General features: G+C 37.6%; 3 protein-coding genes across 4 annotated transcripts in view; 1 reads left to right on the top strand and 2 right to left on the bottom strand.

Moving 5' to 3' along the window:
* inpp1 (inositol polyphosphate-1-phosphatase) overlaps positions 1 to 6,831 on the bottom strand; it is a 9,640-nt gene extending 2,809 nt beyond the window's left edge. Inside the window, exons 1-5 of one of the 2 annotated variants that reach the window (XM_053653571.1) lie at positions 6,530 to 6,831; positions 3,070 to 3,275; positions 2,902 to 2,962; positions 1,222 to 1,422; positions 844 to 952 (exon numbers count right to left, since the gene is read on the bottom strand). In XM_053653571.1, coding sequence (XP_053509546.1) covers positions 844 to 952; positions 1,222 to 1,422; positions 2,902 to 2,962; positions 3,070 to 3,273 — 575 coding nt within the window. In that variant the 5' untranslated portion in view covers positions 3,274 to 3,275; positions 6,530 to 6,831. Of the gene's footprint in view, positions 1 to 843; positions 1,019 to 1,221; positions 1,423 to 2,901; positions 2,963 to 3,069; positions 3,276 to 6,529 lie in introns of both variants that reach the window. The other variant, XM_053653570.1, reaches the window with a different exon arrangement.
* Positions 6,832 to 10,703: 3,872 nt separating this feature from the next.
* LOC128624685 (protein S100-B) lies at positions 10,704 to 12,499 on the top strand. Its single transcript, XM_053652345.1, has 3 exons — positions 10,704 to 11,501; positions 11,738 to 11,873; positions 12,350 to 12,499. Exons 2-3 carry the CDS (start codon positions 11,742 to 11,744, stop codon positions 12,497 to 12,499), a joined length of 282 nt encoding a protein of 93 aa, XP_053508320.1. The 5' UTR covers positions 10,704 to 11,501; positions 11,738 to 11,741.
* On the bottom strand, positions 11,871 to 24,442 carry LOC128625280 (acyl-coenzyme A amino acid N-acyltransferase 2). Its single transcript, XM_053653478.1, has 11 exons — positions 24,281 to 24,442; positions 20,114 to 20,323; positions 19,939 to 20,038; positions 18,859 to 19,070; positions 18,070 to 18,245; positions 17,744 to 17,860; positions 16,850 to 16,929; positions 14,797 to 14,890; positions 14,321 to 14,401; positions 13,659 to 13,794; positions 11,871 to 13,538 (listed from the first exon to the last, which is right to left on the bottom strand). Exons 1-11 carry the CDS (start codon positions 24,378 to 24,380, stop codon positions 13,426 to 13,428), a joined length of 1,419 nt encoding a protein of 472 aa, XP_053509453.1. The 5' UTR covers positions 24,381 to 24,442; the 3' UTR covers positions 11,871 to 13,425.
* Positions 24,443 to 26,594: the final 2,152 nt, after the last annotated feature.

Raw genomic sequence — 26,594 nt, forward strand, 5'->3', positions numbered from 1 at the left:
AAAAATCGTTACTTTAAGAATGATAAAAATCGTATTGTGTCATGTGGAAACCTGAGATTTACACCTCTAATATAAAATTTGCCCTGTAGCCAAAACTACTGTCTGAGCTGCTGGTATTAAAAAAAAAACCTTCTGACCAATCAGATTCAAGAATTCAGCAGCGCTATGGTATAATGTGATTTATCCAACAAAGCAGTCTGTACAGGATGTTTTTTTTTGATTGTTGTGGCCAAATGTGCTTGATTTTGTTGCAGTGTGATTTCAAAATGTGCGATGCGATTTGAGTATTTTGTGCATTTTTGAGGAAAACTACTTGAATTGGTGAAATCGCACTTGCACGAAACTGTTTTGCACGGATTTTCACAGTGTTGTTTGTTTTGTTTAAATGAGACCTTTTAGCTGTACTCATGTTCCACGCACGTGAATTGAAGAGGGCTTTGACTGAATGTGCGTTGTGATGACGTCGCGTGACGCGTCTCAGCCCAAATATGCGGGAAATCTGTGGTAATTTTAAAAAATTGAAAGCTCCTCTGAATATTGCAGAGTTTGCTTGATTCTGTGATCACAAAATCCTGGAGGGACTAACAAAGATATACATATAATGATTTGACCTCTAAGCAGGCACAATTTAGGGATTGTGACCTAAACTGAGGAGTGACTTATAGTCCAATTATTTCAGACACACTACTCACTTCCTCTACAGAGTCAACCAAAATCAGTCAAATATTGGGTAAATAAAAACAAACCCTTCATTAATTAATAGATTTCTGCGCACCAGTTGTAATTACACCTCTATGACCCTTAACTGTTATAACACAGTCAGTGGTAATGCATGATACTTGCCTCTTGCCTGTTGAGTCTTTGCGTGTAAATGGCTGATTGATGACCCCCATCACGGGTTCTCCGGTAGCACGCAAGTAAACGCCAATAAGAACAAGTGCACATGGAAGACCTGAGGGGCAAAACTCATTGTCTGATACCTCGCGATCCTTCCCTTGAATATACTGGCTTGTGCCATCTGCACACAAGGAGCATGTATAGCATAAGGATTAAGACAATATTTGATTGTATGTAGGTTTAACTGTATTCATACAGGGCACATCATGCTAAATCTATCATCGTTGCTTGCTTAAACCTGGATTTGGTCGGAAGGCTGCGTTTCTTCAGTCCACTCTACCTTCTTACCAGTAATGTTAAAGCAAACATCAGACGTTTCATTACCAATGGGGTCGATCCAGATGGCCAAGTCCCCTGGTTTCAGAGGGAGCTTCAGCTTCTCGGCAAGTTCGTCTTTTAGTTGCAACTTCTGATGGATGGCTTCGGCCAGGAGGGACGCGGCCGTTCCGTCTCCGTCCAGCACTTTAGCCAACAAAACCGTTGTGTCCTCTTGTTTAGCGCATACGGTCACGGTCACACTCTCGCCTTAAGGATGACAGAAAAAAGAAAGAAAATAAACAAGATAAAATATTGTGTAATATTCTCCTTGATTATGATCTATGAGACTATAATCTGCTGTGTTTCTTAGGGCAATCAATTTATTTTAGTGAATCAAATAACAGCAGTGACTCTGCATGATGTTGCTACATGATTCTACATGAATTTAGTGCAGAAGGGAAAAAAAAATCCAGATATACACTGGATGAGTGTAATTAATCGGAACTGAACTTCCTAAAAGCCACACAGCATAACGAACGTCATCACATGGTTTTGAGATGAATCACACTCAACAATCAACTCTACCAGTATGTACCATGATTTTAGGAAACTGGGTCCTGATCTTCTCCCAAGTCAAGATTATTCCATTTGAATTATTTGATGATTTGACTGATATCTAAAAGCCAATCATGTAAACACCTACTATATATTCTGGATTATAATATCCTTTATCTTGTATAGCATGTATAATTGTTAGGGTAATTTGAGAATTAAGTACATGGATTATTGTGTTGTATTGAATATCACATAATAATGAGTCTAGGAAACTGTATATGTGTTAGAAGTTTAATTCTAACTGATGAGTGGGTAGATGATTTAGGAAACCTGTTAAAAACCCAATTTTAAACTTTTTAATACTAGTAGGTTTGAATAAAACGACAGGGGGAAAATTGAGTCAGTATGAAAACAATTCAGCCAATTTCCTTACAAAACTGCACAAAGTGTACTTCAGACTACTAAAATTTTCACAGCAAAATATTGACTTTGTTTAGTTTACTACTGTTTACTGCTCTTCATTTCATTTCATTATTTTTGGAGGGATCGTTGCTTTACATCATTTCTTTGCACATGCCAAAGACTATTGCACAGTACAGTATATTTCATTGATTTATCACCAAAAAAGGATGACCATGAGTTTTATAACTATTATAATATTAATATGTAAAATATATACAATTAATATGTAAAATAATCACTTGGTTAATATGTTTTTAAAGCCCAAGAAATAGCTGTAAATGATTGCACGTCTCTACATCTTTACACTCATTACAAATGGGGGTGATATATGAATATACAAGACTATGCAATTTTGGCAAATTGCCCTTCTTTTACTGCCATCCCTAATAGCCTAATATCACTGTTAGTTAACTTAATTAGCCAGTTATTGGACTGCTAGTAAACTAGTTCACATATTACTTTTTTTTGCAATCTGATAAAACGACTCTAATTACTTTCTTTTTGTAATCTGATTACACTATTCTGATTACAAGTACTTCCTTTTCAGAATCTCATTGCACTATTCTGATTAGTACTTGTGGTTTTGTTTATTTATTTATTTTTTTGCAATGTGATTACGTAACTCCGATTACAAGTACTTTCTTTTTGTAATCTTAATATATGATCCAGTCATGTCCCATGGACATCTTAAGACATTTAACAAGTGACTCTAGAGGATCAGTCACTCACCATGTCCATTCTCAAACTTGTTGGATTCTTCTCCGTAAATGAAGCCATTCAACTCGGGAAACTGTTGCAGAAAGTTTTCATTAGACAGCAGCAAGTGAGAATCCAGGTGTCAGATAACAAACAGGTCAAAAGTGTGCTAAAAAACAGGTTAAACGTTTTCTGGAGTACCTGTGCACAGACGTCGTGTCGGATCATTTCCTGTATCACGACGTCAGCGAGCGTCTTGAAGTCCTGGACAAACTTTTTGTTCTTGTCGGCGCCGGTTTTCTCCTGCACCAGCAACTCGAACAACGGCGCCTCCTGCCTGCACACCCGCGCCACGTTGGCGGCCTTTTCAGCCACGCTCAGGAGCAGACGCAGCAAATTCGCCATCGCTGAAAACAAACGTGAAAAAAAAAAGTTCAGAATATGAAGATTTTGGGTTTTATTATTTTCTCTCACAGGTCACTTGGTCATTAATTTGTACACTTGCTATTAAAAATGTCCTTGACCTTTGAACTATTTTACTGATTGTAAAAGGATGACTCGTGTTACCTGAGTGTTCTGTTATTTTGCAGTAATTTTGTCAGTGGCTTGATGTAGGATCAGCAGTACTAGTAGCAGTAAAACGGATATTTTAAACAATTTACAGTTTTATTCTGATTTCATTTCAAATCAAAGCAATCTACAGGATGATTTGCTCACTCATCATGACTATTTTTTACCATATTTATATGGTTACTGGTATTACTGGTTATTAATATATTGTCATTATCATTGTTACACTTTTATTGCTCATTGTATCCTTTCTATGCTTTAACTCCAGGAGGTTTATAATGGGATAATCAGGTCAGGCTCTTAAAATACAGTGCACAAAAATATCACACTAACTGGGACAGAGAGAAAAAGGTTATTAGAGTTTAATAGAGGAAGTCTTCTGAGAGAACGCTTGTGGCATGTGCTGAGATCCCCCCCCCCCCCCCCCCGATGGTTTACATGTCTGTCGGTCGGTCGGTAGGTAGATAGATAGCTAGCTTACTTTTGAATATTTATCTGATAAAGATCCTGTCCCCTGTCCCATCTTTAGCAGAAACATATTCAAAAGTAAGATATTTATGTCCATAATTACACAAATACAGTAGTTTATCAGCAGGTTATAAAAAAAATTTTTCAAAGCGACAAAATTGGAACTGTTTAAAATCTGTACTTCTAATAAGACTTACAGCTGAGTACAAAAGTTTGTACACCCTCACTCGAGTCCAACAAAACATCCATCCATTTTCTGTAATGCTTATCCTACACAGGGTTGCAGGCGAGCCTGGAGCCTATCCCAGGGGACTTGGGCATGAGGCAGGGGGGCACCCTGCATGAGGGACCAGCCCATCGCAGGGTACAATCGCACACACAACGGACAATTTGGAAATGTCAATCAGCATACAACATGTCTTTGGACTGGGGGAGGAAACTGGAGTACCCAGAGGAAATCCCCAATGCATGGAGAGAACATACAGACTCCACACACACAGGGCAGAAGCAGGATTTGAACCCCCAACCCTGGAGGTGACAGGCAAACATACTAACCACTAAGACACTGTGCCGGCCCCCCACAACAAAACATTTGTTTCCTAATTATCATAACAAATATAAACATGTGGCTTTTTATTCCACTCGCCTCTAAGGACTTTTCAGATCCCTTGCCATTTGTTCTGGATTATTTTGTTATTTGTCTTCTACTTTTTTTTGTGGCTTGAGTAAACACCAATAAAAAGATGGGTTTTTTTTGGGTAGATAAACACAGCAGAAACCATGGGGATACATACTTTTGCATTGTAACTATTTTTTAAATAGAGATGCTAGAATTGTAATGTGGTCTTTATTTTGAATGACAATTTTGCACTTTAGGACTTTTACTTTTTTTCCTCTCTTAATGACACCTTCATCTTTTACTTTCTCTTATTCTTCACCATCCCGCCTCCCCCCCCCCCCGCGATTCCAAGGAGAATCCTGTGTAATAAATGTGACATTTGTGCTGTAAAATTGTACTTTAGAGGAGATCATATGACTGTGTTATTTTTTATGGAACAAATTAAGAAAAAACTGAGAAGGAACCATTAAATGTAAACTTAGTTTGACTTTTTAAAACTATTTTTGCTGTTCTCACTATTCTATTTTTTTTTCCTTCAGAGTTTAATTTTCTCTACAGCACCTTATAATACCTATTGTCACAAACCAACTTTATAGAATTGGGGATTCCGCACTTATTTCGAGACCAAAACTGGCAAGAAGAAACTTCCTTAGAACATTAGGAAGAAGGCGTAAGAGGATCCAAGGCTCAAAATGGGGAGCCTGTTGTCCTGTGTCTGACAGTGAACTGTGAGATTACAGTAGAAGGCATTGCGGTAGAGTGCACATAAGTAATAGGCTAACACATAACGTGGCGTGTTGTTAGAGGAAAATAATCAACATAGGTGTGCTGTATACGTCCCGACGTGAAGCAATTTATTATTTTCCGATAAGTGTTTTACTCCTTTTATACCACAACAATTTTCCATTGCGATCATTTAAAAAAATTTTTATTAAAGAACAACACTTTCTTAAAAATCTATTAATAGTTGTGTTTTACATTGTGACACATCCACAAAACAAGTTAGTTCCTGTTATCACATATGATATGACCACTATAAGTGGTAATTCTCTAGCTTGTGACTGAGCTGAGTCCTCTGACCTGAAGACTTTCCCATGGTGGAAAAACGTTAAATAATCTCTTCATAGCAAGTCACCACATCAATGCTTACACACATTTTTACAAGTACTTACACGTACTGTAAAGCGAACAGCGTAAAAGTTCCTGTGTACGTTGTTACTAAAGAAATGTCAATGTATTGAATGATCGCATTAATACAAACCTATGATTTGCAGCTGCATGACTGTCAGAACTGCTGTTATGGAAAATTAATCAACACGTAATTAATCTTCTGACCAATCAATCAAGAATTCAAAGGCACAGTGGTATGAAATTGATTTTCGACACACACCTAGAGAGTCCAGGAGCACATACTATAATGTATAACCTGTAAATCAGTTGTTCTCAGAGCAAAAATATAGACCATGAGGACTTGTTTGGGAACCAATGCTTTAACGGAAGAGGAAATGAGTCCATAAATGAGGATTTCCTTATGAAAAAAACAAACTCAGATTGTGGCAGGAAAAATGCTGCTTCTGTATCCTGTCAATATCACTCATTTGTTTCCTCTTAAACACAAGACTTTTAATGCTTTAATCTGATTACTTGCACATGTATTACCCTTCAAAGTAATGAACTGAAATGAGTCCTTTTTGGTCGACATTTTATTCCCACAATCTGAACTCTTCTTTGAGCTGCATCCAAATACAATGCAAATATAATATACAGATTTTTGCATGAATATTGCTTAGTGATGCTGGACAGTCTGAGCCATATCAAGGCATATTTACTGCGTAAAGATAAAACTAAAATGATCATGCATTGTTTCTACAGAGCACTAGCACGCACGTACACACAGCTGTATGTCAGAAGCCACATCTGTCTCAAAAAACCAAGCACAAACAGAGGAGAGTAATGAAGCTTCTAAAAATACAAATAAAACGAACCCAGGAAGCTGATACTCACCTTAAAATAAAACTTGTTTGTGTGCTCTAGATTAAATTCGCGTACTCAAGGTTGTCAGGGCACTCATTCGAGGTTTGTTATCGAACAAGACAGGAGAAACGCTGCGAAAAAGAATACTTCCTCTATCAAAACCTCCATCTGACTGAACAGACGCTTGTCACTGTTGTAAACTGTGTCCTCTGCCCACAATGCACGGCGCATGCGCGGGACTCTGACGCATGCGCACTGCGTAGAGAGTCTGCGGCTCTGGTTCAGTGGCGTTTCTCATTTTCCCTCTTTGGTTCAAAAGCAAATCTACGGTACTAAGCATGCCACACCCTAAAAACATTATAAAAATGAACAATTTCATTCAAATGAACAGCTTTTAGACACAAAACATGTCTCGTGTTTATTTATTTACTGTACAGTAGGTACATATACATTTTCCCAGAGGAAAAATTGTTTGCTTGAAGGATCTCATTGATATTTAACTCACGCTTCTGTTTCATTTAAGTACCAGCTTGGTCACAAATGTTTCTCCTGAAAGTCCTTGGAATTCCTAAAAGTAGACTGAAACAAAAAATAGTCTTAGGTCCCCCCAAGATTAAATATTCTATTCACAACCACTTCACCACCTGAGAAATTCTTAACTTCATAACCCTTACAGAATTTGTATAGAAGATCTTGAAGTCCTGAAGTAAAGTAAAGAACAATTCAATTCAGTTTTATTCAATTCAATTCAGTTTTATTTGTATAGCACTTTTAACAACGGACATTGTCACAAAGTAGCTTTACAGAAATATATAAATTTATGATAGAACTTTTACATAGACATCCAAAACATCCCGGTTCACCACAACAATTGATATGCCCACAAACTCTCTAGATCTGCTCCTGTGATCAGATTAATCTCTCCTGCTGAGACTGTGTCTGAGTCCTGAACACTAATTGGAAGGCTGTTCCATCTACGGCGCTTTGTAAAAGAAAGCTCTGACCCCTGCTGTAGCCTTCATTATTTGAGGTACCAACAAAGCCTGCACCTTTTGATAGAAGTCGGCATGGCGGATTATAAAAGCCCAAAAGTTCGCTCAGCTACTGCAGTGCGAGACTATTGAGTGCTTTGCAGGTCAGTAGTAGTATTTTTTTCTGGATTGTGTATTGACATTCTGTTTCTTATCTTTCTATATTGCTGAGATGAAAGAAAGCTATCCTAGTAATATTATCTACATGAGCGTCAAACAAAAGACTGTCAATAATTTCACCAAGGTCTTTTACTGCTGCACATGATGAAACAGAAAAGCCATACAGAGTTACTGTGTAATCAGAAAGCTTACTTCTAGCTGCATGTGGGCCTAGTACAAGTTCAATTCAATTCAATTTTATTTGTATAGTGCTTTTTACAGTAGACATTGTCTCAAAGCAGCTTTACAGAAACATATAAACACGGTATACAGATTTTAAAAGTGCGAATTTATCCCAATTGGGCAAGCCGGTGGAGACGGTGGAAAGGAAAAACTCCCTAAGATGTTAAGAGGAAGAAACCTTGAGAGGAACCAGACTCAGAAGGGAACCCATCCTCATCTGGGTAACAACGGATAGTGTGAAAAAGTTTATTATGGTTTTATATGAAGTCTGTTTGGCCTTAGATGCAGCCGTAGTCCCAGCAATCTGAAATTGGAATAGATGAGAGCTCCATCCAGAGGTAGGACATCCGAAACAGATCAGGCAGGTCCGGAGAGCAGAAAGGATCAGGATCTCTAGTATCTCCATAAAATTGTGTGTGGCTCGACAGAAGGAGAGAGGGAGAGAAAAGATTGTTAGGAGTGTGCTTAGCGTAACAGAAAGTCTAGTCAGGGTAGGCTTGAGTAAACAAATACTTTTTAAGTCTAGACTTAAACACTGAGACTGTGTCTGAGTCCCAAACATTAACTGGAAAACTGTTCCATAACTGTGGGGCTCTATAAGAGAAAGCTCTTCCCCCTGCTGTAGCCTTCACTATTCAAGGTACCATCAAATAGCCTTTATCTTTTGATCTAAGTAGGCATGGTGGATCATAGAAAACCAAACAGTCGCTTAGATACTGTGGCGCGAGACCGTTTAGTGCTTTATAGGTTAATAATAATATTTTATAATCAATGCGAGATTTCACTGGGAGCCAATACAGTGTTGATAAGATTGGGGTGATGTGGTTGCATCTTCTGGTTCTGGTTAAGACTCTAGCAGCTGCATTCTGAACTAACTGGAGTTTGTTTATGCACCTACTGGAACATCCAGACAGTAAGGCATTACAGTAATCTAGTCTAGAGGTGACGAAAGCATGAACTAATGCATCATGTAGTGACAATATATTTCTTATCTTAGAAATATTTCTGAGATGAAAGAAGGCTATCCTAGTAATATTATCTACATGAGCATCAAATGATAGACTGGAGTCAATAATTACTCCAAGGTCTTTTACTGCTGCACATGATGAAACAGAAAGTCCATCCAGAGTTACTATGAGATCAGAATGCTTACTTCTAGCTATACGTGGTCCTAGTACAAGTACTTCCGTCTTATCAGAATTAAGTAAAAGGAAGTTAGTTAGCATCCAACGTCTAATTTCCAACATCTGTCCTCTGGCTTCGCTGAAACATACAACTGTGTATCATCAGCATAATAGTGGAAGCTAATTCCATGTTTACGAATAATTTGACCTAGAGGTAGCATATATAAAGTACAAAGCAGTGGGCCTAAAACAGAACCTTGTGGAACACCAAATTTAACCTAGGTATGCGTGGAGAAGTCTCCATTTACATCTACAAACTGATACTGATCAGACAAGTACTTCTGTCTTTTCAGAATTAAGTAGAAGGAACTTTATTTAGATGGTGTCTCTCATCTGGCTTGTGCCATCAGCATAACAGTGGAGCTAATACCATGTTTAAAAATCATTTTCCCCAGAGGTCACATATATAAAGAAAAAAGGAATGGGCCTAAAACAGAACCTTCTTGAACATCAAGCTTTACCTTAGTACTGTATGTGTAGAGAAGTCACCATTTACATCAACAAACTGATAACGATCAGTCAAATAAGACCTGAGCCAGGAGAGGGCCATTCCCATGAAAGCATATCCCTTGCTTGCAATAACTGCATGAAGCCTTTTACTCATTGACATCACCAGATTGTTGGTTTCTTCTTTTGTGATGCTTTTCCAGGCTTTTACTACAGCCTCTTTCAGTTATTGTTTGTTTCGGGGTGTTTCTCCCTTCAGTCTCCTCTTCAGGAGGTGAAATGCTGCTCGGTTGGGTTAAGGTCTGGTGATTGACTTGGACAATCTAAAACCTCTCACTTTTTTCCCCGAATAAAGTCCTTTGTTGGGTTTGCAGTGTGTTTTGAATTATTGCCTTACTGCATGATGAAGTTCTTCCTGATTAATTTGGATGCATTTCTCTGTGAAGAGGCAGACAAAAGTTTCCTGTAAACGTCTGAATTAATTCTGCTGCTACCATCATGAGTTACATCATCAATAAAGATTAATGATCCTGTCCCAGAAGCAGCCATGCAAGCCCAAGCCATGTATGTTTTGTATCATGAGCAGATCCTTTCTTTCTCCACACTTTGGCCTTTTCATCACTTTGGTAGAGGTTCATCTTGGTTCAAGATCTTTTGTGGCTCGTCTCTGTATTTCTTTGCAAATTCAAATTTGGCTTTCCGATTCTTACTGCTGATGAGTTGTTTGCATCTTGTGGTATGGCTTCAATAATTCTTCACCCTTATTTGTAATAATTTTCCCACATTATTATTAATTCTTATATAAAGAGAAGACAGCTTAGGTCCACATATCTCACTGAATCACTAGAGAGTCATGGGGACTACTGGAACATTTCAAGTCATCAGCCATACCCCAAATGCCAGACAAATTGTAACCTATGCAATGATTTAGTTATTTATTCAACATACCTCACAGAAATATATGGTTCTATTTAAGTCTTCTACCTCATAGTTAGAAGATTCTATACTTTAGGATTAGGTTTTCATTAATAACTATTGTAAGAATCATGCTAGCCCACTAATAATGACTTAAGTGTTACTACATCTTTCTAAAGGAATTACTAGTCATTTGGAACAGTATTCTAAAGTGAAGATCATGGTATCCCACTAGCAATGACTCAAGTCTTCCATGATCTTTCTGGGAACCAGGTTATTGGTAGACTTGTTTGAGGTTATAAACATGCTGTTTTTATTATGTCCCAGAATGTTGCATGAGTTTATGCTTTTATGTTTTCATACCTGACACAAAGCTATTAAAGCTATTTAAATTGAAATCAGCTGAAAAACACCAGTAACCAACTGAATCCCAAAAACATCTATGTGAATCTTTCAGCATGAATCATTATGTCAGCTAAGGAAATGTGTAATATGGGCTATGGAACACTATGTTTTAGGAAGTAAAACTTTAGGATTCAATATCGAGAGATTTAAACATGGTGGTTGAACTTCTACCTGAAAAATGGAAATGCATGCAATCCATGTTCAGTGCACTTAACAGAAAAACAAGGTAATTACTGATAATGGATTAAAAAAAAAAAAAAACAGTTTATTTTGAGGAAAATAAGGAGTTGTGCATCGAGGAATTTGTCTTGACTATAGTCATGCGTGATCATTTATGCCTTTTTCATCTTCAGTGTCAAACTGTGCCTAGTTTCGAGAGTTCTGTTGTTTAGCCTGATGAGTAAAATGTGAAACAAGTCAGGCAGGCAGTACAACTTCTGCATTAATGACTTTTAATGGTATCTATTTCTCCAAACAGCTTTCCATTCTCTACCCACTAGACTCCATTCTGCTGTTATCAGTCACCACATGTTGGCCTTTCAAGGATGAAAAATCAATACGGACTCACACACTCAACTCCATCTCTGTAAAGTCGTCATTTTCACAAGGAGTGGTGTATGCATCAGGGACGGACGTTTTATACTCTGAGTGAAAACACGGACAGACATTCTCCTTAAGGTAATATTAATAATTATATTAATAATACAACAAAATTCTAGTGTAAGAGTATTGCTATGAAAGGATTGCATGATGTATAGTAGCTCAGATCATTTGAACCATTTTTAATCTTAAAGATGAATGACTGTGTGGTATTATATCATTCTATAACTGATTATGACAGTATATGAAAGCACTGCATGAATGAAGTACTGCATATAATTATAATAAGACCTTTTCTTTTTGGTCTGTTTCAGAACAATGTCGTCAGAGCTTGAGAAAGCAATGTTAACCATTGTGCAGATCTTCCACAAGTACTCCAGACACAAGTGTAAGCTGAAAAAGGCAGACCTGAAGGATCTTATTAACAATGAGATGAGCCAGTTTGTTTTGGTGAGTGTTTGAGATCAGTCTTATGATGATGTTATGAATCTGTGGACTGGGTGTGAAAGGAGTGACTCAATTGTAATTCAAATCAGTGGAATTTTCCATTTGCGGTTTATGGACACAGATTTTTACTATCAAATTATGCAAGCAAAGTATGAGGCAATCGGTCTCGGACACTGAGCTTTCTCAGGAAAGTTAAGTATGTTCAAGTACACACCCTAAATCTATATTTAAAAAAAGATGACAAAACCAAGAATATGACACTATTTTCAGAACAAAATTTTATTTAATCCACAGTGAAGGAATACAAAATATATGCATTGTTTCTAGCAACAGTATACCATCTAGTTTAAATTAAGTAATTAACTAATTAAATAATTTGTCACTTTTTACAGCAAGTTATTAAAATGATAAAATGCCTGGCGATAACGACAATACATCATGGTGATGATAATGGCCGTACTTATTTCCTGCTTCCATAGAAAATTCGGGACAAGGATACCCTTGACTTGCTATTTTCTGATCTGGATCAGAACGGAGATAGAGAGATCGACTTCCAGGAGTTCATTCCTCTCATCGCCATGGTGACATCAGCGTGTCACGATCTGTTCATGACGGAGCAGAATCATTAAAATAAACAACTCTATAAAAATAAACACCATTATAAACTCTGTACTTTCTGTGAAATTCAGATTTGTATTGCATGATTGTTCACTTGGTTCTGTTGTGTTTATTTCATGTTGTATTAAGAGCGAGCCACATGGGGCACCCGACTGGTGCAACAGAAGTGTTCGCCCCATTGTCAGGAGATCGTGACGTCGAACCCTGACAATACCGCAGCCAAGGGAGCGAAATCGGCATAGTGTCTCTCCCCTGTCAATCACAGTGACAGTAGAAAAACATGCATCTACGAGCTCATGTCCATGAGCTCATATATGTCAGAACAGGTGGATAGCACTTTCCTCAGAGTGTGTTATGCTGCCCTGTGACACAGCACGAAAGAAATGTGTTTGGCTGGCTTCACGTAGTCTCTGAGAAAACCCGTGTTAGCCTTAACCTTCTCTGGATAGTAGCTGTTGCATGATATTGGAGAACTGGCTGGTAGGAGGGAAACATACAAACAAACAAAAACAAACACTTACTGGGGTTGCCAGATCATGTCTCTGAAAGGGTTTGGGTTGGAAACAATAACACCAATCTGGCAACACTCATTTCTTACACCAGTCCTTGATGTGAAGAAAGTTTGATTTGTTGGTGGTATAAATGGTAACACTTAAACATGGACAGAATTAAAAGAGCTAATAGTATTGGTGGATACATGGAGTACATGAATCCAAGGGTGGGGAAAGAGAGGGTGACTTGACTTAAAAACAGGATCATGATTGCCTTGATCATGAGAATCTTAACTACATACAAAAAAAAATTTGTATGCCTTGATGTCGACTCTACCCTTATCTTATGATCATCTTATGTATTTCATTCCAGGTGATAAAGGACCAGCTCTTGAGTTGAGCAATAGGACACAATTAAGGAACAGGCAAAAATGGTGCGTTCAAAACTAATCTGTGTCCTCCCCTCTTAGATTACTTTCCAGAAACTTCAGGATGCGCTGCCATGAGTCCTCCTGAGCGGCTGCGTGTTGCTTCAGGTTTCCTCCCCACTGAATCATAGCTGAATAACACACAAACAATAAAATGAGCTAACTGAACAAAATGGCATGGATCTAGGGTTAGGGTTAGTATGTAACCATCCATAGTATGGATGTCATTAAAGAATTAAAAGCACACTGACATTGAGTGGGTTGACTGGCCCAGATGGAGGTGTGGCTAGTCGGTGTGTATGGTGGCTCGATCAGGTGACCAGCTCCGGGGTACGACACCCGAGTAAACAGGTGAGATTTACCTGCTGTGTGCAGGCGTCTTTCGATCTGTCATCACAAATCCGATAAATGTTTTGAAACAATGTGTGAGTCATGACTAAGATTTATTTCCTGCTATGCTGGTCTGTCCTCCTCCTTCTACATAAGAGTTACTGCACAGAATTGAATGGGTTACATTACTGAGATTTTCTCTGTACTCTTAAAGAGTTCTTCAAGTTCTACTTGTTATAGGCTAACATCTGACATAGCTATGTTAGAAATGTGCGAGTAAAATAAATATTCTTTATGAAGGAAAAATTGTGGTTTATAAAGTACAAACCTCAATTAAAAACACATTTCGTCATCTAGATTAGTACTAGTAACTAATAATAATGAATAATTTATTAATAATTTTCCTTATCCATATTATTTAGATCAGCTTTCTGAACATAATGACACACTATTATGCAACCTGGTTACAAAACTTTACCTGTAGTCTCACTGACTTTCCACTTTCCTATCTTCAAAACGTTATTCCTCTACAATTTAAACTGTCACTGAAACCAATTTTGAGGGTGTCTGATGTTTTCCTCACCTCATCTGCGTTCTCAGTAGATGGACAGCATAAATCTTCCTCTCCAACGATGAACAGCAGAGGGCAGTGCACCTTCTCAATCTGTTGATGACAAATACAGTGTTTCAGCATCACCACAGCAACAATCATGTCACATTCGAACAGGTAGATATTTGTTTGGGAGCAGCATTCAAATATGACTTTAAATTCTGCCAAACATATAAAGCTACGTGTGGAGAGTCAATGAATTGCAAAATCTTGTATTATTAATCATCAACAGCACCTTAAGGGATAGTTTAGTTAAAAATAAAATGTCTAATGTCCCCTTTACTGCACATGATGAAGACATGTTTGGATTAATGGTGGATCATAATAATATAGATCACATTTGATTTTACATATAACAAATGTAAAATGAAAATTCTTAGTGAACTAATAATATAGTAAGAGAGAAATAATGACAAAACCTTTAATACAGTTTACTTGTGCTTATTTACCTGAATAACGTTTTCAGGTGGAACATTATGAGGTAAAGAGATGTCCTTGAAACTCACGTAGCCTTGATCATTAATGCTCCAGTGTTTTTGCTCTCTGGAAAGATGATAAAATATGAATAACTGTTTCCGCACATTTTTCTCATTAAATGCTAAATAAGGAACTAAATTCTGTCTGCTTAGAGAGAGAGAAAACAACAACAACAAAAATTATTCTGTATATGTATATGAAAAAGCATTCTTTATATGTTGCTTCATTAGTCATGCTAACATAGCCAGAGCTGTAGCTAGGGAGCTCTGGGCACCCTAAAAAAAAATATTGATGTGGGCCCCACTGCCCTCCACCCATATCATATACAGTATAAGATATGGAGGCCCACATCTACATATTATTTTAAAAGTTTAATAGATCATATCACTTTGACACAGTCTATTGTAACAGAACATGGTAATATTGTTGTAAACACTTATTTCAAAAGTTAAATGTTTATATAAATATTACATCAAAAGAATGGGATTAAGCCATTAATAACTTCTTAAACACTGAAACATTGTTACTTGAAACAAATTACTCCTTGTCTTCATTTTTGATGAAGATAATATCCTAAATCGGGCAGTGAAATGATCAGGGCACAGCATCCCATCACACTGACGTATCTACAGTGGACTAACCGGTCTTGTTCAAGAAGGTCTTGATAGACTGAGATCCAGCAGTTCTCCTGGCCTCCCTCTCCTTCTTTTCATTACGTTTCTGGTACCTAGATTTATGGTCCCCCCCAACATTTTCAATCACTCAGTCTCCTGTTCTTCCACTGTGACTTTACTTTGACTGTTCCCAGAGTAGCCTCAACTCTGATTGGTGATGTTCAATAGCTGGGGTGGGACTCATTAATTATTTCAGGTCAGTCAGTGACAAACAGCAGAGGGAACCAATAAATTTGTAATCATCAGACTAAACCATATTTAGGGAGGGGAGAGGAGATATTTGAAAAACTTCTTTCATGAAATTGCATGCTTTTGTGTTTTTCTCCATGTTTTTGTGGTTTTCATTAAACTCTCAGGTATACAAGCTGAAATATATACGCTATAATTATTCAGAGTATATTGGTATGCTTATATAGCGTAACAACTGGATTTAGTCACCACCTTTCACCCCTCTTGCAATGGCCCTGAATGTAGCACATTTTTGATGCCTAAATAGTAAAATAAAATGTTCCCCGTGACCCAGTAGAAAAAGCGATATAGAAAATGGATGGATGGGGATGGATTCCCCCTGCTGGTATAGTGTAGTTTACTTCTCAATCTGTCTGTCTGACATACTTTGACATTTAATACCTTCACTTCTAAAGCACTTTATGATCATCCCGTCTAATTTCTAATATCTCAGCTATGCAGTTTTTAGTGTAATGTCATAATTTTTGTCCTAAAAGCTCGAGTCAGGATGTGTCCTTGCCAAATTTAATGCAATTTCAAAATTTGCAGAAAATTCCACAATTTCATTTATTACAATAAAAATGACAGCGCATTCTGCTATCAGAAAATCAATCAATGAATGAATCAATCAAAGGCTGGTGCGATGCGGCCCGATGCGACGTGAAGTTGATTATTTTCCTATAACAGCATGTCCTGATGTGTCTTATTCTTTTATACCACAGCAGTTTAACAACACTAACAATTTTTAGTGTTTAAATTTTTAACAAAATTTAATTAAGAACACCACATCATATTCAAGTTGTCAGAGTACAGTTACATTTCATTTGGCGTATAACTTTCACAAAACAAGTTAGTTCCGGTTAACCTTTTACATTATAGGAGCTAAAAACAGCCTCTCTTTATTTCTCTTGATGTTAATAAGACAAAAAAAAAATATGTTACTCAAACTGCAAAACACAAAGTCCTCTGTTCTGAAGATTTTCCTCATGCTCAAATACATACTGCACACCAAATGTGGTTTAGTGCCATGGGAACTTTCCAAAACCCTTCCCATACTGTCAAATCCTGGAGTAGCACCCGTACTAGAACATATCACCTTGTAACAGTTGCAACTCTTACTCACCCATCAATATTCTCTCCATCATCACTAAATAACTTGTTGATGCTGCAGAACGGTCCATTGATGCAAACCACACACTTTGGCTGGACAAGGTTATGGAAGGAAAACAAATTTGTTTGTTACAGATTTTAAAAATCATCCCTATATGATATTACATGGTCACAATATGCAGTCACGTTTTCTCATTATATTATCAGACCTGCAAACCTTTACAAATTGTGTAGCAACTACGCAACTGAACCTTGGAGTACGCTAGTAAAAGTAAACACTCAAAAATATCCCTTTTTCCCCCCCTCTAACACTTTACAATTAATGTTATAGATAATTTCTTATTAATAAACAAAGCATATGTTCAAATAACACTGAACATGTCATTATTGTAAATCATATAAACAAATGTATGTTATGTTTATTTAAAAAAACAAAAACAAAACAAAACATACTTTAACTGCACATTACTGCATTTTTTCAATGACTGCTTCCAGCAAGTTCTGAACTGCAAAGCTGATATTATTATGCTCTCCCCTACTCTCCTTAAACCTGAAATGGTAGAAATGCTCACTTCCTGTATTTGTTTTAGGCGGTTCAGGATGAATAAATTGTTTATCGTAACTTTAAAATGGAAAATTGCAAGCAGGGGAAAATCAATATCAAAGCGTCATCATTATAAAATGTCCTGTAAAGACATCTATATATCAGAATCTGCCTAGTGAATTTAGTGATTACACAGATTCCTAGAATACAGACTTGTGTGTAAACGCTAGGTAAAGCTGTCTCCAAGTGCTAACGTTGTATATTTTTGTACAATAGTATTATTACTATTGTCATGTAACATGTCAAAACTGTTATTACAGAAGTGCAGGGATGTAATTAGTTGTTTAGTGTCTAAAGTCTTACATTAACGGGAAGGGACGTGGCGATCCATAGAGCTATGAAAACCCCAAATGAAATCCCACTGATGGCAATCCGGTCCTCACACACCTGTGGATGATCACACAGAACCTGCCACGCTGCCTAGGGCACACACAGCATGTTTGGTTTGAATTCCTGTGGAAGGGGCAGAAATGGGTATGCCCTGCACATACCACTATTATAATTGTACTAATGTACAGTATATGTGGGAAAAAAATAGATTTGGCTGCTTTAATACAGCCAGTTTTATGGCCATAGCATGCAATTTTCTGTTGGATGATTAGGAATTTGGAAGGTAAGAATAATCTTACCTTGAAGTAGGAGTCTCCCACATTGATGCGTTTTGGGGGTCCAGGAAGATTTTCATGACCGAAGTAGGCTAAAGTCATTGAGGCCAGACCGTGTGAGGCAAACAGAGCAGCCCGATACTCCACCAGGCCTCGAGCCAAACCCCACAGATCTAAAACTGCTGGAAACGGACCTGGACCTAAAAGAAAAGTAGTGGAACATCTTTTAAGGCATCACAAACATTCTATTCATTATGGTATATCGCCAATAGTGTTATTTTATGTTTCTATAGTGAGATAAAATCTAGGAGTCTGTTCCACATCCTGTTCACTATACAGAGAACTAGCTAGGGAGTTTTGCCATTCTATAATCGTGTTTGGAAGTGTAGAGTAGAATATCTAGGTCACTCCTGAAACCCCACAATGCACTGCAGTAGGATAGAATACATACAATGTGGCCTAGGGTATACCAAGCACCCAGACTGCACTTTGGCGTTTGTAGGGTATAGGGAGTTGTTTGAAATTTCCGACACAGTTCCACTCCCAATGAAGAAAGCTGTGGCCTTGGTGGATGTAGGTCCAACAGAAGACGTGACCATCGTGTCCGTCAGTTGCAGTGAAGGCGGTGCGGCCTCTCTTGGTGTCACTCTCAATGAAAGAAGTGTCATATCTTTGCCAATCGGTTCCAATGAATGAGTGAATGTTTTTTTTATCCAGAGTTGTACTTAAGTCTTGGAGAAGGGGTGTGATTTTTGTGCCTGTCAGTCTGAATTCAGGAGGCATGGCCTGTGTGTCTACAATTGTCAAACTAACCTGGAGGGAGGAATAGAGTCCCCACAACTCCGTTTTGCCGTATTTCAATCCTCCTCACGCCTGGCACCATGTACCAGCGCTGAAGTGAGACAGTAGCCAGCTCATGCTCTCCGCTACTCTGCTTATCTTTACAGGAATTAAGAGGAGAAATGTGGCCTTCCAGCATGGACACGTCCACTGTGTATGGCGTCTCGACATGTTTCTTTCTCAACCTTAAAGCAAGAAACAGAAATGGATAAATCACACATTTCTGAATTTATTTATTGAAATCTCATGAAATTTACATTTAAATTTATGGAATTTGGCAGACACCCTTATCCAGCACCACTTAAATTTATCTAATTTATACATCTGAGCAGTTGAGCGTTAAAGGCCTTGCTTGGCAGTGATTGAGTTTGAACTCAATCTTCCGATCTGTATTCCTCCTTAGTCAAATTGCATACATCAGGCCCGATACCAACAATCAGGCAGGGGTCCAGCCGCTTTAGTAAGCTGCTGGGGCTAAACACCTGGCTGGCCATGGCCAGGGGTGCATTTCATGGACAACTTTAACCTGTTTTGGGAAAGAAGACTTCTTCCTAAGATACTCTTTTTATACCCAGTCATGTTACTGACCTGTTGCCAATTAAACTCCAGCTATTTCTCTTTACTAACACTTACTTTTCCAGTCTTTTTTTGTTGCCCTGTCCCAAATTTTTTGAGACATGTTACAGCCATCAAATTCAAAATTACCTTATTTTTTCTTAAAATGGTATATTTACTCAGTTTAAACATTTGATGTTTTCTATGTTCTATTGTGAATAACATATAGGTTTATGAGAGTTGCAAATCATCGCATTCTGTTTTTATTTACATTGTACACAGCATCCAAACTTTTTTGGAATTGGGGTTGTATAAAGCTTTTGGTTCTCAAAACTCTTAAGGATGCAAAAAAAAAAAAAAAACCCAAAAACTTATTAGCCTTCAAATGTTCCTGATATTAGCTTATTTATCAGACAATTAAAAAAAACTGGCTCACCGTTCTTCACGGTTCATTCTTTATAAACTGAAGTAACCCCAGATGACAAATTTTCCTCCTACCTCAGACCTTGTTTTCCACCAGGTGCAGGCTGAAGACTCCAAAAGAGGCCCATCGGTTCACAACCAACATAAGAACCACCGACAGAGGAGTCTTTTTTCACTGTTATAGATGAAAATGTAAGTTTAAGAAAAAAAATTGACACTTTAAAATTTTTTTTTTTTAAAAATCACTCACAGTCTACAACTCCATCCTCATCAGCGTGGTAGTGAGAGACGGACTGCCACAAATGTCCATCCTCACATGTCATCCGCGCTCTCATGGTCACAGGGAAGTTTCGTGGCAGATGATATGCCTTCAGAGCGATCACCTCATCAATTGAAGCACGACAAGGTGTGGCTCTTAATAATGGAGCGGGTGAACATGTCGCCATCCAGCTCACCAGACCTGCACAGAACAGAAAACTACACATTCTAAAAGCTGTTTGAAATAAAACATGAGCTGTCAGGAAAGGAAGGGTTAAATACAGGTTTAGTAATTAGTAGGGATGCACCGAAATGAAAATTCTTGGCCGAAGCCGAATACAATGAAAAACTTGGCTGACGGCCGAATACCAACCACGTTTTTTCCATTTATTTTGCCATTTTTTTCACCATTGCATAAATTAAATAGTCAAAATGTGCTTTTTACTATTTTGTCTTGCTTTTCAAAGAAAAAAAATCAATTACAAAATCTACAATTTCAAAATTTTTATTTAACACTGAACATTTTTTTTCATTCCAGCAGGCATAGGCTACCAACAAGGCACAATATAACTTTAAATAGATAAATTAGTAAAATAAAAATATTTTTATGTGGTCATCTTTGAGCCCCCCTTGAATAGCCTATGTTGGGCCTATAACTGACTGCTGAAAGAATGTAACACTCTGTAGCCTACAACAAAACGGTCGTGCAAAAAATGGTTCTATACGGCTGATTATATTGGGGATATATACCGCTCGCATCCCTGTACACCCCGCAGAGTATTATAGTAGATATAGTATAGTTAGATACGTTGTTAACGTAATGTTCCTTGATAGATTTAGTTAGTTTAAACTATAGATTAGTTCATTTAGTCCCCGCTGGTTTTTCCACTCCCAGTCCATAGTACTAGTTCATGTTTCTTGTTTTGTGTTTTGACCGTTTTCTGTGACCGCGACTTTGATTCCTGCTTTGCCCCGTTTATGCCTGTTCGTCGATAGCCCGACACTTTGCCTGTCTTGACTACGTTTTTTGGGTTACGATCTGGATTTGTCTGCCTGCCCTTAAATAAATACATCTTTACCTGCTTCTGTACTCTACTCCCTTACGTCTCACGACGTGACAGAATACTCCGGAACAGAAACAAAACAAACGCACAGGTCCACAGTAAACAATGTCACGGTTGTCAACATCCGAAGAGCATGCGCTCGCTGACCACTCGTGCACGTAGCTCGTGCATGCGCGCCCCCCCTCATCTCTCCGAGCTCGCTGCCGGAAGCGGAGGTCGTGACATTCGCGTGTCTCGCTCTGGTTGCTAGGCTATTTGGTCGCGTCATCAAACACGTCATTGTTCGGTCAAATTTATTTGGCCTTTTCACTTATTATTTAATTTCGGTTGACGAACATTCGGTGCATCCCTAGTAATTAGTACAGTAGTTGGTGTATAGATTAAACCTGGCTGTAATGATTAAAGTGTTTAAAATGTTAAGGTGGTGCAAACAGTAGAAAAGCTAGTAGAAAATGTGTACGTTGGGAAAAAAAAAAAAAGACCAAAAGTTTGCAACTCCTGGAAGATGGCAGTTAGGCCTCAGTCATGATGTTCTCTCCGAAATGCTGCAACACCACTGAACAGAAATCCTTGAACATGGGGAGACAAAAAGCGTCAAACCCTTAGTTTGAGCCCTAAAAGCTTCAAAGTCAACATTTCGGTGTGAGTGATACACACTCAAAATTCAGAATCTCAGTTTAGATAAGATCAGATCTTGCTGCACTGCAAGTCCACCACCAGCGCTTTGGTTTTCCCGATATCGTGCTGAAGATGGTTGTTGTACCATCATCCTATGAAGCTTTCGATAAGGTCTCTGAACTCCTTCTCTTTTATCATCTGTGATACAGGTGACAACGGAGGGGTCGTCCAAGAACTGCTGCAGAACCAGCCTCTCAAGGGTCTTCATTACATGTCACGTGAAGGCCACAGGCCTGAAGTCGTTGATAGTGCTAGGAAGTCTTTTCTTGGGTATGGATACTATGCAGGGTGTCTTCCAGAACTTAGGTACCTGTTTCAGCCTCAAGGAGAGGTCAAAAAGATGCAGAAATGCTCCTGCCAGCTGCTCCGCACACACTTTAAGTACCCTCAGGTTGATGTCAGGTCCTTTGGCCTTGTTAATCTGGGTCTTACTGAGCTGTCTTCTCACCTGGCTGGTCGTGATTTTGATGACTGAGGTGATATGGGGATATGGTGGGGGTGGGGACAGCCATCTTGGAGGAGTGAATGGAGACATTTGAGGAGGTGGAGGGAGGTTTGGCCTGCATCGGTGAGTCAAACAAGTTGAAAAACCGGTTTAACTCACTGGCGGACCCTTTGTTACCACAGCTGCTCCTTCTGAGCAGTTCAGTTCAAGTCCTAAACACTCACAGGTTAACATTTCAGTCAATATTTTAGGTTCAAACCCTGAATAATGATCTATGTTTGAGCCAGCTCAAATTTAGAAATGTATAACATAATTTAGAATTAATCCTGAAAAGTACAATAAACATGGGTGGTGTGGTGGCACATGAAACAATGTTTCCACAGGTAGTATCTCCAAATTCATCTCCACCTTATTCTTATAGGCTATTAGGACTGGGCGATATGACAAAAAATTTCATATGATATTTGAGGACATTTCTGCGATACATGATGCGCATCATGATATATAATTTAGCTAACAAACTGTCCACAAAACAGTAGTAAAATAAAATAAAAACATTAAACTGACTTTAATGATACTTTTTTTAATGCCTACAAAGACGATTAAGTATTTATTACATCAAATCAACATCATCAATTCAGTACTATTTAATTTGTAATGATTAAAAACATTTTTAAACAATACATCATACCAACGATATCCCAGAAAGTGTGTCACATAAACATTTATATCGATATTATATCAACATATCGCCAAGCCCTATAGGCTATGGAATGAAAAAAGCAGACTAAGTAAAACTGACTAAATATCTAAATGTTGGTCTTAGTGACAGTCTATAACTATTTTTTATTTTTTTTATTTTTTTTTTTTAAAGCGGTAACAATTACAGGGTTTGTAAAATATTCAATAAATTTTCCAAATTCATAACCAATCTTTTCTAAATTTCTGTATGAACAGATTGAGTAAAAATCAGAATAGAAAACACCATTGAATGGTAACATTTTATTTGTTATTTTCTGTTTTAAAACAACAACAACCACCAAACAAAAAACATTGACATAAATCTCTGAATTTATATGAACATGGTACATCATCGCAATTTATTGAACAGTTATTTGGGACATCCTGAAAATGACCAAGTTATAAATATCGGATTAATAGGAACTTTAAGCTTATTTTATTACAGTAGTCTATTTTTCCTACCTCAAGTTCTTTGGGGTCAGCTCCCGGTTTAATTATGACCACACTCCCTTATATGATCTCACATGAATTAGTGTTATTTCTATCAGGTCGTTCCAGCCTTGAATTGCTAGGTGTGAACATTTTTCTTCAGGTGCTAGGCCATTATTTTGAATTAGTATCTTACAAGCTCATTGTTTCAATGTATTATCTCGTTATTACGACTAAAGTAGCATAACGAGTTACTAAGTAACAATAACAAGATACTAAGTCGAGATAATAACAGTAATGACATTCAAGGTTCAGGACTTCCATACCACTCCAAAGGTTACAGTAACGGGTTCTGACTTTTCTTTTCAGGCCAGAAAGTAAAAGCTGCTACGTTTTAACTCTCAGCTTACCTGATGTCCCAATATACCTGAATTCATCTTATGTGAATGTTACATTACTGTTTAACTGCTCAATGCCACATGCATTCATGTATTGCTTAATTCAGAATCACATAAAAGGTGCTAAGAGTTTGTCCAGATTAGAGTTTCATTTTATACAGATTTTATTTTATATAGATTTATTAGATGTGCACATGGAAAGACTAAAAAGAAGCCAAGAGGCATTCATATCTTGTTTAAACGAAATCAGTAGAATGTCCTTATGCAAGTTTATAAGATTAAACCCAATTAAAAAGCATTCCAAGACAAAAAAACAACAACTATGAAACCTCAACATTTCAGGTGTAGTACATAAAAAAAGTGTAATAATAAATAAATAAATACTGAAAAGTCAAAGCCCTTACCGTTTTGGCTACAAGTCTTTTTTAGTGCGCGAAAACAAACGATTTGTTTCTGGAACAATCCTGATAAATAACGACCACAAACTAACCCCAACATTATCATCTGTTTTTCAGACACTACTAACCACTGATTTGCCTACAACACGGGTAACACCTCGTCTCTGTACAACGAATCCCAGGGTTTCAGACCTTTGAAATTTGTGTGACGTTACATTACCACGTGACTGATGACGTCTAACGCATCAAACGTCACTGAAACACCAGAAGAGGTGTTTGGAAAGATTTGGTGCTGTCCTGCAATCTATAAAAGGTGTGTGAATAAAACTGGTGTGATTAATTAATAATGGGAGAAAAGAATATTTTCAAAGCTTCGAATCAATTGAACCAAATGATTCACTGTTTCGAAGCGTCCGAAACACCACTCTCTGGCGATACCTGCTGGTCAAAACAATGTAAAAGCAACAAGACCTAGGCCCTAAAATAATGACACCTTTTACAAAACAATTACAAATATCTTCACAACAGTGTAATGTTTTCAATATAATTTACAAATCATGAAATACCACTGAGAATGAGTGCTTGTATTCTGTGTTTTATTTAGGGTCTTTGCTAATCAGACCATTTACACGCAATTACTATCACTCAACCTTTTTAATTATACACACCTGTGCTTGTTATTAAAAGCTGCCTATAAACACTAGCAAGATGAAAGGGTAAATGTTATGACTCAGGAGAAGGAGCATGATGACACTGATATACATAATAAAACTGACCCGAAATCAGTTAAAACCATAGTAGACACTGGTTTCCAAACGTTTCGAAACAGTAATGACGTAACGAAGGGTTTTCTGAAAGCACGTGACTTGCCCAATTTGATATACGCTCCGAACGGAAAAAAAAAGCGTTTCAAAAGCGGCCATCACTATGCTTAATAAAGACAGACACTGAAAGACTAATTATGGAGAGACTTTTTAGCTTGGAAAACATGGAGGGAACATTTGGAAATGTCCCAAAAGAGTGTGGAAACACCAAATAAGGAAAATTATGATTCTGGCATGTAAATTTATGTTATTATTTACTTATTAGTTTTTCCTAAAATGGTCCTTATGTTCAGTGAAGTATTATTATTATTATTATTATTATTATTATTATTATTATTATTATTATAAGATTCTGTGTCAGGTGTGTCCTCAAAAAAATTGGTGTACAACAATAACATCTCATGCCAAAGATCAAAGTGCTGCAGCACCACACCCTAATGATGATGATCAAGGTCTACTCCTGGTATTTATTTTATTTCATTATCTTAATAATTATTCGATACTTTATCCAACAACATGTTTTGTCCTGTTCCTTCTGATCTGCTGATACTATACCCAACATGCCTTTTAAAATCTTGAACAATTCTTTTTTTTTAATTTGCCATACCTCTTTAACCATTTCACCTTATGTTGAAATTTTACTTTCAACTACTTAATATTTGACCAAAGGAACCTCCCTTTCAGATGTTTTATTTACATTTTTCTGTGTCCCTTGTTAATTCTTCTTATTATTCATACCATTGATGTAGGATTAAATGTTCACCTGATTGTTTTACAATGTCCAGAACACAACAGCGGGATGAGTGCTTGCTGATCTTAATGGATGCCCAGCTGCTGTCAGTGATTGAAAAATGAAAGCTTCTAGAGTCTAGACACTATATAGATCATTCCTTGTAGGAAGGCCTTGAAGACAATGATGGAAAAAAAACCAACGTGGAGGCTGTTGCTGAGATAAGCTGACTGCTGAGACCTTTCCTAACAGCTGACATGTGGACCAACTTGAACATGGATGCTTACTAGGCTAAGGTGCCACTTAATCACAGATGGTGAAAAAAAATGGTCTCCCCAAACTCACAAAGCAACTCACTCAGCTGAGGCCAAGGACACTTGACTGGCAGAGTGGGAAATTAAAGGCAAAGTGAGAAGCTTGGTCACAGACTGTAGACAGACCCAAAATGCTTAATGATAAAATACTCTTCACTCACATTTTCTCGCAGCCAAGGTGTTCTCCTTTCACTTGGAACAGTTGTCAGTAATTATACTATTATTCTGCTTGTAATTTATTCCACTTTATATTTATAACAGTGAATACAGAATGTTTCCATGCACATAATGGATTAAAACAATGAAATCAACAAGTTGGTTCGCAGACTCGAATGTATGACTGCTGTAATTACTATATACTACCAGATGTCGCTGTGCTCCGTTTTCAATGCACGACAGCTTCGTCACTTCTTTTAAACCCTGTCGCGACGGATCGACAGCCGGCGCGCAGG

This window comes from Ictalurus furcatus, chromosome 21, assembly GCF_023375685.1.
Source record: "Ictalurus furcatus strain D&B chromosome 21, Billie_1.0, whole genome shotgun sequence".
NCBI classification, from domain to species: domain Eukaryota; kingdom Metazoa; phylum Chordata; class Actinopteri; order Siluriformes; family Ictaluridae; genus Ictalurus; species Ictalurus furcatus.

Coding starts and splice junctions, on each gene's coding strand:
- LOC128625280 (XM_053653478.1), bottom strand. CDS start 24,380: ATGATAATGTTGGGGTTAGTTTGTGGTCGTTATTTATCAGGATTGTTC. Junction 20,324..24,280: donor AAAGACTTGTAGCCAAAACG/GTAAGGGCTTTG, acceptor TGTTCTGTGCAG/GTCTGGTGAGCTGGATGGCG. Junction 18,246..18,858: donor GACTCTATTCCTCCCTCCAG/GTTAGTTTGACA, acceptor CTTTTCTTTTAG/GTCCAGGTCCGTTTCCAGCA.
- LOC128624685 (XM_053652345.1), top strand. CDS start 11,742: ATGTCGTCAGAGCTTGAGAAAGCAATGTTAACCATTGTGCAGATCTTC. Junction 11,874..12,349: donor AGATGAGCCAGTTTGTTTTG/GTGAGTGTTTGA, acceptor CTGCTTCCATAG/AAAATTCGGGACAAGGATAC.